Source organism: Bufo bufo, chromosome 6 (assembly GCF_905171765.1).
Source record: "Bufo bufo chromosome 6, aBufBuf1.1, whole genome shotgun sequence".
NCBI lineage: Eukaryota > Metazoa > Chordata > Amphibia > Anura > Bufonidae > Bufo > Bufo bufo.
The window spans coordinates 369,727,888-369,746,936 of NC_053394.1; the positions used below are offsets into that span (position 1 = coordinate 369,727,888).

Genomic DNA, 19,049 nt, shown 5'->3' on the forward strand with positions numbered 1-19,049 from the left:
CGGGGGTTTAGCTACTGGGTCTCCCAGGTTTCTGAGAATGGGAAGGTTTGAATCCCAGCGATCAGTTATGAAAACACTGCCAAGTAAAGCCGCCCCCCGATGAAACTGCAAAAAGTGAGAACTGCTCATGGATGGCCCTGCGGAAACAATCAGGACTAAAACTGCTGCTTCTGAGGGTCTTTGAAGCTGGACCCCCAGCTATGGGACATGTCACAAAACACTATAATGGGAAAGCCCTTTAAAGGGGTTTTTTGGTTCTTACCCACCAGTATATATTAGATGGCCTTGTGAGGGTCCAACTCACGGCACCCCATTTGATCAGCTGTTTGGAAAGGCCTTAATCATGTGGTGAGCGTCATGTCCACTTCACTGTTGTACCGCAGTGCTCTGTGCCTGGTATTACAGCTCAGTCTGTTCACAGGCGCACAGAGCTCTGCCTGGTAAACGATGAAGACGCGGCCCTTTCACTAAATTCATTTAACTTATGTTCTTGAGCAGACATATAAAGGGTCATAAAGCTCACTTTTTGGAAAAACCTCATATCAGCGAGAAAGAAGCAAAGGGGGGGGGGGGGGGGGGAAGGAAAAAAGGGGGGGGGGAAAAGGAAAGGAAAAATAAAAAACGGTGGTTCGACCATAGAGTGAACTATACGGGTGAATTTGTGTAGCGTGCCCTATGCTGCCCAAGCATTTTCTCGCCAGTTTGGTCAGTACAGCAGTGGTTAAAATGGATGTACAGTTTCAGGAAAAATGGGACAAAGCACAGGGTGCACCTGAAATAGAACCTAAACCATTACTAACCTAGCAGATCCTGCACCTCTGCCCTTGTACGCCCCTCCGGCCTCTGTTAACCAGAATTCTGCGGCGTTGACGTCACGTCAACAAAATGTGATCACTGTAGCCAACCACTGCTGAGGCAAGTCATTGGCTGCAGCGGTCAAGTGTGGTCATCATGGTGTCCTCACTGCATGCCGGGTCAACTAGAGCGGGATCTTCTAGATAAGTAATTGTCTATTTTTTATTTCAGGCTCCTGAAACAGAACAACCCATTAAAGTTGGCAGAATTATGATCCTTGTAGTGATGACCTGTTAGTGGTGGAACTGGAACAATGGGAGATCAGGGAGATGAGTTGACAAATATTTTCCCTGCTAGACAACCCCTTCAACTCCACACATCACATACGGATACACATAACACATGTATTTCCTATGACCAGGCTTTATGTATAAGAATGCTTCTGTCGGGATATACAAGGCGTTGTCCTACCTGACCAATTAGGAGCTATCTAAATAGTGAAGCCTCTCTGAGCTGATGCAAAGAGAACCTCTTGTGGACTCAGCATGACCATATATCACCAATTAAAACTCTAATATTTGTCAGCAAAGCAGGGAAAAGATCTGAAAGAGGAGAGAGAAAAAAAATAAAATAAATCAGGCTACTTTCTTCTGCTCTAATAAATAGAAATATTTTAGATAAGGATGTGGTGATCTTGTGGGAAGAACCTTTCTGGAGTAATCTGATTAAGGGCTCATTCAGACGGCCGTATGCTGTCCGCAAAAATGTGGATCCATTTTTGCGGATTAGATGCAGACCTATTCACTTTTATGGGGCCCTTTTCTTCCATTCTACGGCTCCGCAAGACAAGTAAAACATGTATACTTGCCAGTGAAAATCAGGACATAGCCCCATTAGAGTCTAGGGGGTCCGCTAAAATGTGGAATGCAATCAGTTTTTTTGCAGATAAGCTGCACTGTCCGAAAAAAAAAAAAAAAAAAGCCTAATTTTTGCAGGCAGCATACGGCCGTCTGAATAAGCCATAAACGCAGCAGTCTGCTCAAAATGGATGATACCAGGGAACACCAGAGAACATTCAAGTGAACACCAAATAATAATAATAAATGAGAGGATTTGTTTTTTTTTCTTTACGCAGTGCAGAAAATGGGAAGACATGGAAGGAGCCCGCTCTTTCCTGGGAGTGTGGGTCAGCACTTGCATGGTCTTGAAGCTAGCGAAGCTGTCTATCAATTCACAGTGGTAGTTCAGGCTGGGGGATCATTTCAATGTGATGAAGGCTTCTGGTTAGGACACCAGCTTGTGTCAGGATAAAACAGGCAATGGATAGATTTGAACCTGCAGGAAAGGTGAAATATTAGTCACGCACGTTAAAAAAGAGTCTGTCAGCCCTCTTGACCATGCTAAACTGCTGACAGCACTAGGCAAGTAAAGGCTTGTAAAGCAGGAGAAACATACCTTTTGTAGAGCTTTTATCATCTGGAGAAGTGTGAATATGAAATTTTATTCTGCCCCTACAAGCGCACTGGAGGTGGAGCTTCACTGTGAAGTGCTCTCTGTATTGCGCTGCTTTACAACCCTAGCTGTAGTAGTCTCCTTGTTGGGTGCTACAGCTGTCACTCATAACAGAGGGGACAAGCTGTGAAGCCCCAACCTGAGCACTTGCAGGAACAGAATCTGGCTGAATAAAACTTAATATTCACACTACTCCTGATAATAAAAGCTCCACAAAAGGGAGGTTTGTTCTGCTTTCCCCAGCCCAAAGTAGTGGTGTCAGCAGTTTAGCAGTGAAAATAGCTGAAAAACTCCCTTTAACAAAAGTGCAAGTTAACTGCTTACACTGGGACATGACTTACCGAGTGGGATCTTGTTCCAGGCTGAAGGATCCAGCTATACGCACCACATTCCTTCTGTTTTCAGGACCACCATAGCTTAGAGTCACCTAAAAAGGAAATAAATCCAGTCTTGATCTGAAGGGCTCCTTATACAAAGAAGCCTTGGACACCAAGTGTGTGGCTCCGTCTAGATTACAGAATGCGACAGCATGGGATCCCCGATGGAATATTTTTGGAGATGAGCTGATTAATTATATTGGAGAAAATGTTTCAGGGAGGTCTTGTACATTCAGGGGTGTAACTACTTCCTGTCACCTTCCTGCTGTGTAAAGATTGGCAGCTCCTACACCACCAGCAATGGATCACTAAGAGAAAGCTATCATTGCAATCAGCTGAGCTAGCCCTGCAAAGCACGGTGCCTGATTTATCAGTGAATTTCCTGGTGACTGACTCCCAGGTCACATTCTGGAATTTATCATTTTTTTTCATTGTTGCATAAACTACGTAAGTTCTTCTTTTAGTAGGACAAGTTGTACTTCCCATTTACAGTAATGTAGGTTCAAAGGGCCACTTTTATAGTACTGCTCCCTATTATGGCTCAAAGGATAGGATCTCCGAGTGGGGACTCTCATCTATGAGATCCATGTGCCTTAGGCCGCATGCACGCGGCCTTGGTCGTATTGGAGGCCGCAAACAGCGGGTCGGCAATCCACGGTCGTCAGCCGTGTGCACCCTGCATCACGGATGCGGACCCATTCCTTTGAATGGGTCCACAATTACGGAGATGCGGAACGGAGTCATGGAACAGAACACCGGAAGCACTACGGAGTGCTTCAGTGGTGATTCTTTCTGTCATATTTTTTTGCAGTGCGGACATACCACGGACCCATTCAAGTTGAATGGGTCGGGCCCACTGCACGGTCGTGTGCATGAGGCCTTAGTAGGATATATGGACAGGAGTTGCCTTAAAAGGGCATCTCTCAGCAGATTTGTACCTATGAAACTGGCTGACCTGTTACTTGGCAGCTGAAGACATCTGTGTTGGTCTCATGTTCATATGTGCCCGCATTGCTGAGAAAAAGGAAGTGTTTCAATATATGCAAATGAGCCTTTAGGAGCAACGGGGGCGTTGTGGTTACACCTAGAGACTCTGCTCTCTCTGCAACTGCTGCACCCTCTCCACTTTAACAGGCTAGGCGTGATGATATTTTTACTACCTGGCCATTAAAGTGGAGAGAGTGTGACAACTGCAGAGCGAGAAGAGCCTCTAGGTGTAACAGTAACGCCCCATTGCTCCTAGAGGCTCATTTGCATATATTGAAAAGAATTTCTCAGCAATGCGGGCACATATGGACATGAGACCACCACAGATACCGTCAGCTGCCAAGTGCACATGTAAGAAGTCAGCTGGTGTCATAGATACAAATCTGCTGACAGATGCCTATTAAGGCTAGGGCTACATGGTGATGTTGGCCATGACTCAAGTTTAGAGATGAGCGAATTTCATGTTACGCTTCGTTTGGTGGTAAAAGCATAATTGCGTTATGGATTCCGTTACCACGGACCATAATGCAATGCTATGACGGAATGCCTTTAGAGGTATTCCGTTACTCATTCTGTCATAATAGAAGTCTATGGGCTGCATAACAGATCCATCCTGTTTCAGTTATGCAGGAGAGGACTCAGGATCAGGAGAGGACTCCCCTGCATAACGGAAACGGGACGGATCCGTTATGCAGCCCATAGACTTCCATTATGACAGAATGAATAACGGATTGCCTCTAAAGGCATTCCGTCAAAGAATTGCGTTATGGTCCGTGGTAACGGAATCCATAACGCAAATCTGCTTTTACCACCAAACGAAGCGTGAACGAATTTCAAATATGAAATTTCGCTGATCTCTACTCATGTTACACAACCAAAGATGGCAGCGTAGAGCTGCCTTCATCACAGCTAATGAAAGCAAACGGGGTCACAAGTAGAAGCAACCATGAAACACAAACCTGATGGCGTTCTTGCCCCTGACTACATACCTATGCAGTCACTTCACACAATCGACAGTTTTAATAACCCAATGTTTCTACCATCTAAGGGACGCAAAGATTGGCACCACTGCTTGGCTGCAGAATGACGAGCTGTAAAATACACTATAGTATATCAGCACTAATCAGTCTGTCCAGCCCAGCAGAGGGGTTCGTACAGAAGTGCCAGCATCACTGCTGCAGCGTGGAAGACCTTCTGGATGTTCTGGCTGGTCCCTCTCATGATATCATGGGGCTTTGAAGCAGAGTTACACTGCCCCAGTACATCACTGCCATATTGCATCTGGCCCGTTTGTCACTGGGTGCTGTGGGTGCAAGCTACATGACTACACTACATCTCATATCGCCATCTAGCTGTAGCTTTCAGCAGTGCAAATGCAACTTGAGAGGGCAACTTCAGCTGATGCTTCAATTTAGCCAAGGTAACACATGTTTTGGCATCTTATAGAAACTCTAATGTAAAAGATTTCTGTCAAAGGCTGGGTTCACATGAATTTTTGCCATCCGTTTAACGTATACAAAAAAACGCGTACGTAAACCGATGCCTCAGACTGATGCAATACAGTGACATCCGTTAACCATAGAGACCATTAACATTTACATGCTTTTCTTTACCGGATTCTGCAGGATACAAAAGTGTGCTGTGCTACCCTTTTGTATCCCTTTTTTCCCCCCAAAGTATACATCAAACGGGTGCCAAAAATGTGATGTGAACCCAGCCTTAGTGACAGGCCACCTTTTAAAGGTTTCCACAGTACAGTATTTTTTACTTAGACTATGACTAATATAGTAACCGCCTGTATTTGACAATGTGCAAGTTTGTGTTAGCGTGCAGCCCGCTGAAGCGGATTATCACTGGTTATTAGAGTGGAGCTCTATAAGCTAGCGCCAAATCATCTCAATGGTATGCCATAATAGTTGGCATAGAATTAATATGGAGGAGGGGGTTGGGATTGGGAAAAACACAAGAGACCTAGAATTAAATCAAGCCAAAAAAAAGTACGTACCTGCTGAAGCAATGAGCTCTGTGGAAGCCTCTGTAAGTTTTCCAGGTGTGAATGGAACAGGTTACTGTGCTGTAATTTCCCATCCAGCATCCCTTCAATGATGTACCCAATGGTGCAATCGTCCGGTAGACGAACCTTCTCTGCGGTGCTCATGAAGTTCCCCATACTAAAGGCAAGAGGACGAATTAGGGAGGCCAATCGTTTTTGAGGAACAGCAGCCAAGATGGACAGACAAGCTCAAGCCACTCACCTTGCCCAGGGACTCATCTTCAGGGCAAGTCCTCGGCTAATACAGAAGCCCGCACCTCCAGTGGCAAACCAGAACTTCAGAGATGTCTTTAAATCAACACATGACAACGTCACAGCATAAGAGAACTACTGCAGACATGTAACTTAAAGATCCTGGGGCCCATTCAAGACCTTTGACAGGGCTCCCCCTCCTGCCATGTACTTTCTATAATACTGGTGTCTACTAATTTAGCAGAGGGCTATTTAGGCTGCCTCAGGCTCCTAGGCCTCCTATAGCTACGCCCTTCCAGCAGCTCTGAAGTCAGAGCTGGACAAACCAAGAGTGAAAATGATGCATCCGATTAGTGTTTGCTGGAGGCTACATCGAATTCCTATCCACTTCCTGCTGATGACATGCACATAAAAGGGCCGAGCTGTAGTACTCAGTTGATGGGGGCTTAGGTATCGGATCTCCTCTGCCCACATACTGGAGATGTGTCCAAGGGCAGGCCATCAATTTAAAAAGTTTCAGACAACCCGTTTAGTGCTACATAACTTATTAATTATACTTACTGAACCATCTCCTTTCACTCTGTCCAAGATCTCGACTGGATGATCTAGACTTGGCCTTCCCACGTAAATGTCAGCGTTGTGAGGGAAGGCAGAGAGAAGATTTAGCAGAGCTCTCAAGTTTAGATAATTGTCATCATCCAAATGACAGAACCACCTGGAAGAAGAGAGAATGGGGAGATTATTTATCTCCTATACATTAATCCCAAAATAAAACTCGCCAAAAGAAATTAAAGTCAAGTCATCCTCTCATGTCAACTAAAGACAACCCATCATCTCCTCATAGAACTGCAACTGACTGTGGACCTTTGCAGCTGCATTTTTCAAGACCTCCCCAATATGTCCGCCATCGATGTTGTTAGTTTTCATCCCTAAGACCAGTGAACTGTCAGGCAGTCAGTTGCTGAATCTCCCTGGACACTAAGCAGTGGGGACGTCCACCTAACTAATTGATCTCGGGCACTCACAACAGCAAAAGCAGCCGGAGTCGGGGAAGATGCAGCTGCAAAGGTATGCAGTTTGAGGAGGACATCAAGGTCCTCTTTAAAAGGGGCTGCCCCACTTTCTACCCCTCCTCTTCTATTAGCCAGAGTTGAGAGGATGCTTTTTCCCATTCTTTGGATTGGGTCTTCTAGTACTACACTTCTGCATAGCTTCATCTGTCTCAGGTCATGAGCCTGTGTTCAGAAAAAGGACAATTAAATTATATGTACCAGATAACAACCAAATGATCACCAGTACGGCCTGCACAGCAATTGTCATCCAAAGTTTACAAAATCCTGAAAAGCTGGAAGGCAATACCAGGAACAACCAATTAAAGGGGTTTTCCAAGATTTTACACCACCTGATCGGCAGAGGTTTGACACCCCACACCCCTGTGGGTCTGCTGTTCAGCAGTAGCTCTGGTGCTGGAAGTGAACAACTCCGTCCATTTTGTAATAGACAGAGCTGGTAACTGTAGCGCACCTCCTATTAAAGTGATTGGGACCAGCACTACAATTACCAGCTCTGTCCATTACTCAATCACAGCGTGCAGGGTGTCTGATGACCGATCAGATAGTGATGGTCTCTCCTGACTATAGGCCATCATTTATAAAATGATGGCCTAAATGATCCAGATTTCCTTTAAATCATGGAATGGCTGCAGCAGTTATGTGTAGTCGACATGACGTCACGGCTGCAGCCAGGTAAAGAGACCAGCTGAGAAAACCGCAATAGCGGTGCGGGATCTGTAAGGTAGGTAGTGATCACTTCTTTACTGCAGGTGGATCCCACGTGCTGCCTGGTTTCCTCTTGAAACCAGAAAACCCCTTTAAATGGAGGTGGAAATTAAAGGGAATCGGTCACCTAATAATAAAGTACCTTCATTCCAGCATGTGTCTTCTTTCTTTTATTCAACTTTTTATTTAGATCAAAAAGCGTTTTTTCTGATATGCACATTAAGCTTCAAGGTGCCCAGAGGGGCGTTATTCCTCTCCTCTAGTGCCCAGTAACGCCCCCCTGCAGCGCCCAGCCCGCCTCCTAAGAAATACATTTACTCCCACATCCTTGCCAAACAGCGCCACCCCCTCCACTACGTCATGTAATTTATTCACCCCACCATCCTTGCGTCCTCCTTTCTTGGCCTCCGAAATCTCGCGCAGCCGCAGTATCGCTGACCGCCTGCGCCTGTCCGATACTCCGGCTCCTGAGGGCAACAGCCTCAATAGTGTCACTGGGCATGCGCCGAGCCCAGTGAGGTAATCAGAGCGCTGTTGCCTCAGGACCCAGGAGCATCGTACAGGTGCAGGCAGTCAGCGATACTGCGGCTGCGCGGGATTTCGGAATAAAGGTACTTTATTGCACATTGCTATGTTAACAGTTTTATATGCTCAAAATAGGTGACAGATTCCCTTTAATGGTTTCAGACACCAGATACGTCAACCTTAATTCGTGTACTGGCACCCTAATGTGAGATATAGAGGCGATGTAGTCATCTTCTGTAGGTACAAGTGACCACATTCTCGGATTCTCCAAAATGAAATCATCAAAATCATGAAATAGGATTAGTGGTTGGAGCTGCATGCACTGTATCCATACTACTTCTTACTTTTTGGAGGACAACACAAACTTGTCATACTCCACGGCCATCTTACAACACAGAGCTTGGCGAGTGTGAACTGCAGAACAGTTGGTGTTCACCATTTGATTCCCTGCAAAAGACAGAAGAGAAGGTCACCTGTGTGATGCATGGCCGATACAAACCTTGGCTGAGAAGTCACACATAAGCCAGAGACCATCATGTCATGTGTCTGCTGGAATGGTGGAAAGCACAAAGCCGCAGGCACAACGAAAGACATTCTCTGGGGCATGCTACACCATTTGGCTGTTTGTCTGGGATCGGTAGATGCCAAGACTTAGGGAGTCATTTACTAACAGATATATGCCAGTTTTCTGATGTATATCTGTTGCAGATTGCAGCGCAAAGGTCTCATTTATCTTTTTCTCTGTCTGTTTTAGGCATAGAAAATGTTCTAAATCTACGCCAGCAAGGGAGCTGGCAAAGATTTAGACGGGTGGTGGATGCTCCGAAGTTATGTAGAGGCTGGCGCCACTACATAACTTCGGCAGATCCACCGCCAGAGCAGGGGTTATTAAAGGGAACCTGTCACCTTGATTTTTTTGTATAGAGCTGAGGACATGGGTTGCTAGATGGCCGCTAGCACATCCACAATACCCAGTCCCCATAGCTCTGTGTGCTTTTATTGTGTAAAAAAAAAAACGATTTGATACATATGCAAATTAACATAAGTCATATCTTACTTGTGTGACCAGAGAAGAGTCATATTTTCAAGCTCTGACTCATCTCAGGTTAATTTGCATATCTATCAAATCGGTTTTTATACACAATAAAAGCACACAGAGCTATGGGGACTGGGTATTGCGGATGTGCTAGCGGCCATCTAGCAACCCATGTCCTAAGCTCTATACACAAAATCCCGGTGACAGGTTCCCTTTAAGACTGACATCTAAAACACCAGTCTTAATAAAGGACCACATTAATGCTTAGATTTAGTAGGATCCCATCTTTCCAGACAAAGAAAATCTAATAGGAATACAATTCATGGCATATTCATAGGTTATGCAAATCTCTACAATATTCAATCACTTTGTTATCAGTGAGGGTCCAACCTCAAAGACCTCCACTGATCTGGAGAATGAAAGACTGCTTCTCCCTGCACAGCTGTGTTCCTATCTACCCAGATGTGCAAGGAACTGAAACGGACACCGTCAACTGGGCTTCAGTTCCCTGCATGGAAGAGGCAGCCAGGGGTCATTGTGCATGTGACAGTGAAGGTGATGCTGCATCCCCTCCCCACCCAGGAGCAGAGGGGGTCCCAGAGGTCAACCCCCCCCTTCCTAGCATAAAGTAGTGGCATATACTAGTGATATACCATCAGTTAACAAAATGGGAAAAGCCTTTTAAAATGTCGTCAAAGAGAGCTGTCTGCTTGGACCCCACCTGTCGTGTCTCCTGTTTGCAGAGAAGAGATGGTGACTTCAAATGGAAGACCACGGGCACGCAGTCTCTGGATCTGTAAATGGGCCCCCGCTGATCAAACATTTACTGTTTACTTATATGTTAAATGTTCATGGGGAAAAAAAAAACGCTTTGGTTCCTCGGGTCTTTTTACGAATGGATATGAAACCTCCTGGTGGAAAGTCTTCTCCGAGAAGTGTACCCCCACTGATTATAAGGTGATGGACTATTGTAGAGATCTGCCACCACTTTATGAGCTGAAAACCTCCTTAGTGCACAACCTATGAACATGCCATGAATGTTATAGTGTGAACCTTCCTATTACACCATCTTTGTCTGGAACGATGGCCCCTACCAGTTATAAAGTTGCTGGTTTTAGAATGTGTACGCACATGTACGAATGGGATGTTCACAAGGTTCATCATCCTCATCCATAGTCTTACCCGCTTTCTGACGCAGCTCCTGGTCTTCCCAATCCGTGAATATGAAGGTCTGTAAGGACATGAGAAAATATTGTAATCTGGACTTGACACTAAACAATAGTTTATCCCACTTGGTAATACAACCCCTTTAACCTATTAAGGACACATGACGTACCGGCGGGCGGTGATCGGAACCCGGTGCCTGCTCAAATCATTGAGCAGGCACCTTGGCTAGATGCGCCGGGGGGGTCCTTGTGACCCCCCCATGTTGGCGATCGCAGAAAACCGCAGGTCAATTCAGACCTGCGGTTTTCTGCGTTTCCGGGTTATTCGGGTCTCTGAGGACCCGATAACCCGGAACAGGATGGTGATCAGTGGTGTGATTTTACCCCACCAAGCACCATCCTGCGATCCTGAGTGGTGATGGTGACATCACCTCTCAGGATCGCCTCTGATTGGTAGGAGGGCGGGCCGGCGGGAGATTCAAATGATAGCAGCGCTCCTCTCCTCCTCCTTTTGTGTCCGGAGCCCGAGGAGAGAGGAGCGCTGCCTGCACGTGTGGAGCATCACCCCATCTGTGCCCCAGCACCCATCCTTGCCCCCAGGACCCGATCTGTGCCCCAGCATCCCTCATCTTTATCAGCAGGTAATTAGGGAAAGTATAGGGAAAGGTTGGGCTAGGCAGGGAAAATAAAAGGAAAGTTAGTGGTAAAAAAAAGTTTTCTTGCATCACCCTAAGTAGAGTGTCTGGGGTCCACAGCACAGTTGTGTGACCCTAGACCCCCCAGGGGTGCTGCTGCTTGCCCCCCTGCCCGCCCCCCCAACTTTTTTGGGGCGCAGGCAGATTTTTGTGCGTACGCTGAGTGTGGCGGGCACTCTTAGCCTCCAGCCACTGTAAGCACATCGCACACCCCACCGCTGATCAACTTCGGACGGTTGATCAGCGGTTTTGAATTTGTTTTCCCTTTTTTTTCCCCTTTTTTGTCTGTTAGGCTTAGGGTGAGTACATGAACACCAGTGCCCCACACACACACACGCACACTGAATAAAGATTTACACGCACGCACACACACACACACACACTCCCCTATGGCCCGCCGGACGTCCTCGGCCAAGGAGGCATACGCCCAGCTTGCCTCCGACTCCAAGAGTCCCAGTGAGGACGAGGATGACCCCACTTTCCTGTTGTCATCCGCGTCCTCCTCATCATCTAGCGATGATGCGGAGACGCCGCCAGGCGGAGCAAGGGGACCGCCATGTTAGGGACCCTGTGGCCCACCCTAGTGCGAGCAGCTCTGGGGCTCGTACTAGTTTTCCGGCCCACCAGTTAAATCCACCGGAACCCCCTGCCGGTGAACTTGTCTGGTGTACCCCAGAGCGATTTGAGCCCGTGATTCCTGATTTTGTAGGTAAACCAGGAATCCAGATTTCCACTTTCCAGGTGTGGTCCCCCATACTGGAAAGAAGGGACAGACCCAAAAAAGGTGCAGAGTGTGTCACAGGAGGGGGATACAGAAGGACACCACTACTCAATGTGACACGTGCCCCGATCATCCGGGCCTCTGCATTATTGGTTGCTTAAGGGAGTATCACACTTCCATGGAGTACTAAATTTATATCCCAATTTAGCACGGACATCGGATAAAAAAAAACTGGTTCTCAGACTTGAGACACCCAAAAAAAAAAAAAAAAATTGTAAAAAACTAAAATCATTTTAAAAAAGTATACAACTTAAGCATCTCCGCGTCGGTAAGAATCTCCTCTATAAAAATACCCCATGACCCAACCCCCCAGATTAACACGGTCCAAAAGAAAAAAAAAAAAGAAAACGGTGCAAAAAATGAATTTTTTTGTCACCTTACATAACAAAAAGTTTAATAGCAAGCGATCAAAAAGTCATATAGCCCCCAAAATAAAACCGTCCTCTCATCCCGCAAAAAATGAGCCCCCACATAAGATAATCGCCCAAAAAAAAAAATATATATAACTCTTAGACTTTAGATACAAAAAAAATAGACTTATTAGGTATCGCCGCGTCCGTAAGAATCTCCTCTATAAAAATACCCCATGACCTAACCCCCAAGATTAACACAGTCAAATTTTTTTTAATTTTAAAACGGTGCCAAAACAGCTATTTTTGGCACTTTTCCATTTCAATTAGTTTTTTCCGGTAACAAAGCAAGGGTTAACAACCAAACAAAACATAGTATTTATTACCCTGATACTGCAGTTTACAGAAACGCCACCTTTGTGGTCGTAAACTGCTGTATCAGTAAAAGGCAGGGCGCAAAAGGAAAGGACCGACATGGTTTCTGGAAGGCCGATTTTGATTACCTTTTTTATTGACACCATGTCCCTTTTGAAGCCCCCCTGATGCACCCCTAGAGTAGAAACTCCCTAAAAGTGACCCCATCTAAGAAACTACACCCCTCAAGGTATTCAAAACTGATTATACAAACTTTATTAACCCTTTAGGTGTTCCTCAACAGTTAATGCAAATGGAGATGAAATTTCAGAATAAAAATTTTTGGTAACCTTGCCTCACAAAAATGTAATATAGAGCAACCAAAAATCATATGTACCCTAAAAATAGTCCCAACAAAACCGCCACCTTATCCCGTAGTTTCCAAAATGGGGTCACTTTTAGGGAGTTTCTACTCCAGGGGGGCATCAGGGGGGTTGAAACAGGACACGGTGTAAATAAACCAGTCCATAAAAATCAGCCCTCCAAAAACCAAACGGCGCACCTTTCCCTCTACACCCCGCTGTGTGGCCGTACAGTAGTGTACGGCCACATATGGGGTGTTTCTGTAAACGGCAGAGTCAGGGCAATAAAGATATAGTCTCGTTTGGCTATTAACCCTTGCTTTGTTAGTGGAAAAAATTGGTTAAAATGGAAAATTTGGCAAAAAAATGAAATTCTCAAATTTCATCCCCATTTGCCAATAACTCTTGTGCAACGCCTAAAGGGTTAACAAAGTTTGTAAAATCAGTTTTGAATACCTTGAGGGGTGTAGTTTCTAGAATGGGGTCATTTTTGGGTGGTTTCTATTATGTAAGCCTCGCAAAGTGACTTCAGACCTGAACTGGTCCCTAAAAATTGGATTTTTTCAAATTTCTGAAAAATTTCAAGATTTGCTTCTAAACTTCTAAGCCTTGTAACATCCTCAAAAAATAAAATATCATTCCCAAAATGATCCAAACATGAAGTAGACATATGGGGAATGTAAAGTAATAACTATTTTTGGAGGTATTACTATGCATTATAAAAGTAAAGAAATTGAAACTTGGAAATGTGCAATTTTTTACAAATGTTTGGTAAATTTGGTATTTTTTTATAAATAAAAATACATTTTTTTGACTTCATTTTACCAGTGTCATGAAGTACAATATGTGACGAAAAAAACTATCTTGGAATGGCCTGGATAAGTCAAAGCGTTTTAAAGTGATCACCACTTAAAGTGACACTGGTCAGATTTGCAAAAAATGGCCTGGTCCTTAAGGTGAAATAAGGCTGTGTCCCTAAGGGGTTAAAGAGCCGAACAAAATGGAAACCTGTCGGATTATGCATGCAGTCCTATATTATAGAGCAGGAGGGGCTGAGCAGATTGATCTACAGCTTTATGGGAAAATATTCAGTATAAGCTTTCATTCATTTGTATTTCTGCTCTTTCTAGGCATAGGAGTCCAGTGGACGGTCCTATCGGCGATTGATTGTCTTCCCTGTATGACTCTGCATAGAGACATAGAAGTCAATCACCGATAGGACCACCCACTGGACTTCTACACCCAGAATAAGCCAAGATCTTAAAGGAAAAGTGTCACCAAAAATTTTATCCAACAGTAAAAACCAGATAGTGACACATTTTTTCTAAATTTTTTTTTCCTGATTTCAGACATTTTTTGTCTATTTTCTGAACATGATTATGGGGGCGGCAATCTGTTCTTAACAGCATTTATACAGCATTAAGAAAATTGCTTTACGCCTGCCACATGAACCACAGACACAATGGTCAGGGGGGGCCTCAGTGACTTCTATGGGAGAGTCTTCTAGGCTCTGTGACCTGTGCAGAGGTCATTGTACAAGAATAGATAAGCTCTGACAATCACCTATTGTGATGATGTCTTCTTATCTATACACATGGGTGATAACATTACAGGCAGGATTAGAATGACAGATAAGCAGGTAACTGCAATAAAGCGATCTCTATAGACCAAGAAGTGGCGCCTATTAGGCTTAGTGGCCAGTGCGAAAACCGCAGGAATTATGGTTTTGGTTTAAATATAGATATTGACAGGAAAAAATAATAATTAAAAAAAATATTTTAAATATGAAAATGTGATTTAAACAATAGGTCATTTTCTGATGACACATTGCCTATAAAGGGGTTGTCTCAACTCAGACATTGGTGGCGCTAGGATATGTCACCAGTGTCAGATAGGTGCACCTCTGGGACCTGAATTTATCTCTGGAACGGAGCCTCCAAAGTGAAGGAGACCGCACAGAGTTCCGAAAAAAGCCTAGTGTTGGCTGGGCTATTTACGGCAGTCCCATAGCAGTGAGTGGAGAAATGGCCTTGCTTGCTTAGCTATTTTTGGAACGCCCATAGAAGCGAATGGAGAGCATTGCTGCTCACGTGCAGCGTGCTCTCGATCACTTTGGGGGCTTGTTGTAGAGATAGGTGCGGGTCCCTTAGGTGGGAGCCACATCTGACATTGGTGGCATATCCTACCAATATGCCACCAATGTGTGAGGATAACTTACACTGATTCAATCTGCTCAGAAGCTGCCGGCAGATCAGACACCATAGGTTCCCTTTAAGAGACTTCACATGAATGGACAACTCAAAGTTCTGAAACACATCTTTGCTGAATCCGTACATGCACTTTTTGTCCCTCACCTGCTCCTTAGCCTGGGAGATCCAGGTTTGCAGGAGAAGCTCTAAGCGATTTCTGTGATATTTCCGGGTGGTCTTTACTGCAATAAATACATCTTCAATTCGTAGAGGTTCCTTGAGGTAATCGGTGTCTTTGAGGCTGACCCTGTAGTTCTTCCATCGCTGGAGAACGTCCCTTTGGTCGTGGCCGCTCAGAGAAAGTCTGACAACATCCAGCTGAGACTCCAAGTATCTGCTGCTACAGGTGACGTTACAGGCAAGGAAGGGCTGAGGGATCAGGGAACCGTACTTCATCCATGGAATAAAGAGGAAAAACACAAGACATACAGACACGGAGAGCAGGAAACAGAACTTAGTCAGCCCGATACAGGAGATCTTCATTCTTCAGCCCTCTGGGGACGGGCCCATGTACGCCAGCTCCGGCATTGCAAATACTAAAGTGAAAAAAAAAAAAAAAGGTTATTCATATTCCTTTTTTAAAGGAAACTTGTCAGAACCTATTACACCCCCACTGCTTTATAAAGTAAGGGACAACCCCTTTAAATGCTCTGGTTCTGACGGGCTCTACTTCAATGGGGGCCGTAAGACATTATTTTCCCTCCAAAGTAATGTGGATGTGCCTGCAGCGCCCCCCGGCCAATAACAGGTCACCGCTGGTTGGAGGAGCTGGATCCCCGGCGATCAGCTTACCAGCTTTAACCATTTCCCGACCACTGCCGTACATGTACAGTGGCAGTCGGGTCTTTAAAGATGGCGGTGGCTAATGGCTGCATTTGGCGATAAACCCCCGATTGCAGACAGTTAACCCCTTAGATGCTAAGGTCTGTTGTGACCATGGCATCTGAGGCGGCTTTGCTCCTAGGGGCCTGAACGGCTCCCCCGATTGCCACGATATTGCCGTTGCAGTTCCCATGGAGGTCTGCGGGTGTCAGCGCTCCATAAGAACATAGCAAATCTGCAATGAATTGCAATGTAAGAGAGAAGCAATCTAATAATTGTTTCTTGTAGTCACCTAGAAATACATAAAAAAATAAAATAAAATAAAAACACTCGTTAGTCTCACGGCTCTGATGCAGAGAAATCCTCAAGGTGTGAACTTCGCCCAGACACAGAGATTTATGCAATTGCGTAAAGAATAACAATCAACCAATCACAGGGCAGCGTTCATGTTCTATTCTGCACTTAACCAATAAAAGCTGCGCTGTGATTGGTTGCCAAGAGAGTTCTTCTTTGAGTCGCCCCAGTGTTGTTTGAAGCCCGGGACACGTCTAAATACATGCCCCTCACACTCTAGTTACAGACATGTTCTGCGTCAAGTAGTTACCCAGGTCAGAGCAGCCGTACCTCTGTCCCCCAAACACAGCCAGCCTCACACTGTGCACAGCGGCATAACGGTAAGCCTCGGGGGGCCCGGTACAAGCAGCCGAGCAGAGCTGGCGGTGTACGAGTGATGACGTCACCTGGAGCGGTGGAGCCTCAAAAAAATAAAATAAAAAAAAGACACCGCTCCCGTCACGTGACCTCTGCGCTCTACTCGCCTACTGGACTCTAAGTTCGCGACGAGATGACGTCAAGACGCTCGCCTCTTGACAGACTGCGCCGGAAGCGTAATGTGCGTAACCCGGAAGTGGTTCGAGGGTCCGGGCAGGAGCAACGGAAAGCGAGGGGAAGATGCCTCTCCCAGTGCAAGTGTTCAACCTGCAGGTCAGAGGCCGCCCTGCGTGTGTGGAGGGGTCCGTCACGCTGTCCGGGTGGTGGCACGTGCCAGTCCGGGTGGTGGAACGGGCATGTCCCTCACTGACCTGTCACTGTAGTACATAGAGCAGGGCGGACAATCGATTGTCGATATCGTTGCGTGTGATTGTTGTTGACTTTGTGGTGAGGGGGGGGGGGGGGGGGCATAGTTCTGTAACTTTCCAGTATTCTTCCTGGTTCAATTCATTAACCGTTTTCAAGATCTCTGCTTGTGAATAGAAATATTCTTTCTGGGCTCTGTGACAGAAGATATCACGTAGCAATGCTATCGTGCTATTCATTTGGTGGGATTTAAAGGGGCTGGCGGTGTTAAGAACGCATTCCCGCTGTACAGTATAGGTCAGGGCCCAGCAGCCTGCGGAGCGTCAGCGGTTGTCCGACTACGACTCCCTGCGTGTATCGCTGGGAATTCCAGTGATCAGATACCACCTATTCTTTGGTTAGGGTATTATGGTGGACAACCCCTTTAAAGGGACTCTGCCATGATACCTAAGTAGTACTGCCTCCCGTCACCCCGCTGTCAGGATGCAATCTGGATTCCTTGTCTGCAGTAATACGTATGTACGACGATCAGAGGAGAGGCCATCAGTATAGGGGCTCATGCACACAAACATGTGCTGCCTGTTCCATGCATTGGGGACTGCAAATTGTGCTCCCCAATGCATGGGCACTATCTGTGCGGCTGCCGCAGACGGACGTAGACCCATTCACCTTGAATAGGTCCGTGATCCGTCTTTATCGCAAAAAAAAATAGAACCTGTTCTATATTTTTTTCAGTGTGGAGGCGCGGACAGAAAACGGAGTGCTTCCGTGGGTTCCGTGCCTCCTTACAGATTGTGCACCGCATCACTTAAATGGGTCCGCAAACGGCTGACAATGGTCGTGTGCGTGAGCCCTATAAATGTTGGAAAACCCCTGTAACCATTTCCTGACCACTGCTGTACCTGTACAGCTGCCGTCGGGTCTTTAAAGATGGCGGTGGCTAATGTCTGTGTTTGGCGATAACCCTCAATCGCAGACATTTAAAGAGTAACTAAACCTTTATCTAGACTTTTAATATGTGCTCTCTAATGCCCTAATAAAACGAACTCTAATATACTTTATTAATGAATGTTCTATTTTTACTTCACTTTTTGCCAATGGGCATCAGCAGCGCTCAGTACGGGCAGGAGCGCATATTCCTGCCCGTGCTCCCTGGACTATTTCCTAAAGCGGATCCTGTCACCAGACTACAGAGGTGACATACAGAACAGCTTTAAATGGGGCCTGGTCACTTTCTACAGTGCTGGCAGCTTGCCTCACTTTTAGGCCTCATGCACACGACCATATTTTTTTGCGGATCAGATGCGGAACCATTCATTTCAATGGGGCATTCGAAAAATGCTATCTGCATCTATATTTCTGTTCCAGCAAAAAAGAGAGAACATGTCGTATTCTTGTCCAGACATGAAAGAAAATGGCGACATGTATGTGTGGTGTGCATGAGGCCTAAAAGTGAGGAAAGGGACCAGGTCCTAACAGAAGAGGTTTACACTTTTAAGCCCCCAATTGGGTGTCTACCTCAGTGTCAGGTGGTAAATGAGCTCCTTAAAGAGTTACTACACTTTCCGTATGCCATGGAGACATATCAGGGGTGCAGGTCCAAGTGACCCCACCAATCACTAGAAGCGGTCCGTTGTTTCTACGCTATGGTGAAGTTGGGCGGTAGATGGCTCCATGGACTTGGTTGATGCCATCTTCATTTCTGTCTTCGCCAGTGAGGAAAACAGCCGAGTGCTTCTAACTCCTGGTTTTTGTGCATAGCACCCGCACTGAGTCCTGACCCGTTAATTTCAATTTTTTTTTTTCACGCATCAGTTCTGCGTTGCGTGAAAATCGCAGCATGTTCTATATTCTGCGTTTTTCACGCAGCCCTGGCCCCATAGAAGTGAATGGGGCTTCAGTGAAAAAACGCATCCGTGCGGAAAAACTGAAAGCAAT

General features: G+C 45.7%; 2 protein-coding genes across 3 annotated transcripts in view; one reads left to right on the forward strand and one right to left on the reverse strand.

Annotated features, from left to right (window-relative positions):
• Positions 1-1,796: 1,796 nt before the first annotated feature.
• On the reverse strand, positions 1,797-16,847 carry RFNG (RFNG O-fucosylpeptide 3-beta-N-acetylglucosaminyltransferase). Of its 2 annotated transcripts, none has more exons than XM_040436885.1 (9): positions 16,659-16,847; positions 15,318-15,748; positions 10,438-10,486; positions 8,564-8,666; positions 6,478-6,631; positions 5,927-6,012; positions 5,677-5,842; positions 2,649-2,734; positions 1,797-2,130 (listed from the first exon to the last, which is right to left on the reverse strand). In XM_040436885.1, exons 2-9 carry the CDS (start codon positions 15,693-15,695, stop codon positions 2,058-2,060), a joined length of 1,095 nt encoding a protein of 364 aa, XP_040292819.1. In that variant the 5' UTR covers positions 15,696-15,748; positions 16,659-16,847; the 3' UTR covers positions 1,797-2,057. The 2 variants fall into 2 exon arrangements, with proteins under 2 accessions (XP_040292819.1, XP_040292820.1); XM_040436886.1 differs by having other exon boundaries at positions 16,639-16,847.
• Positions 16,848-16,941: 94 nt separating this feature from the next.
• GPS1 (G protein pathway suppressor 1) overlaps positions 16,942-19,049 on the forward strand; it is a 58,557-nt gene continuing 56,449 nt past the window's right edge. Inside the window, 1 exon segment of the mRNA XM_040435856.1 lies at positions 16,942-17,018. Within this exon segment, the coding sequence (XP_040291790.1) occupies positions 16,986-17,018 (33 nt within the window). The 5' untranslated portion in view covers positions 16,942-16,985.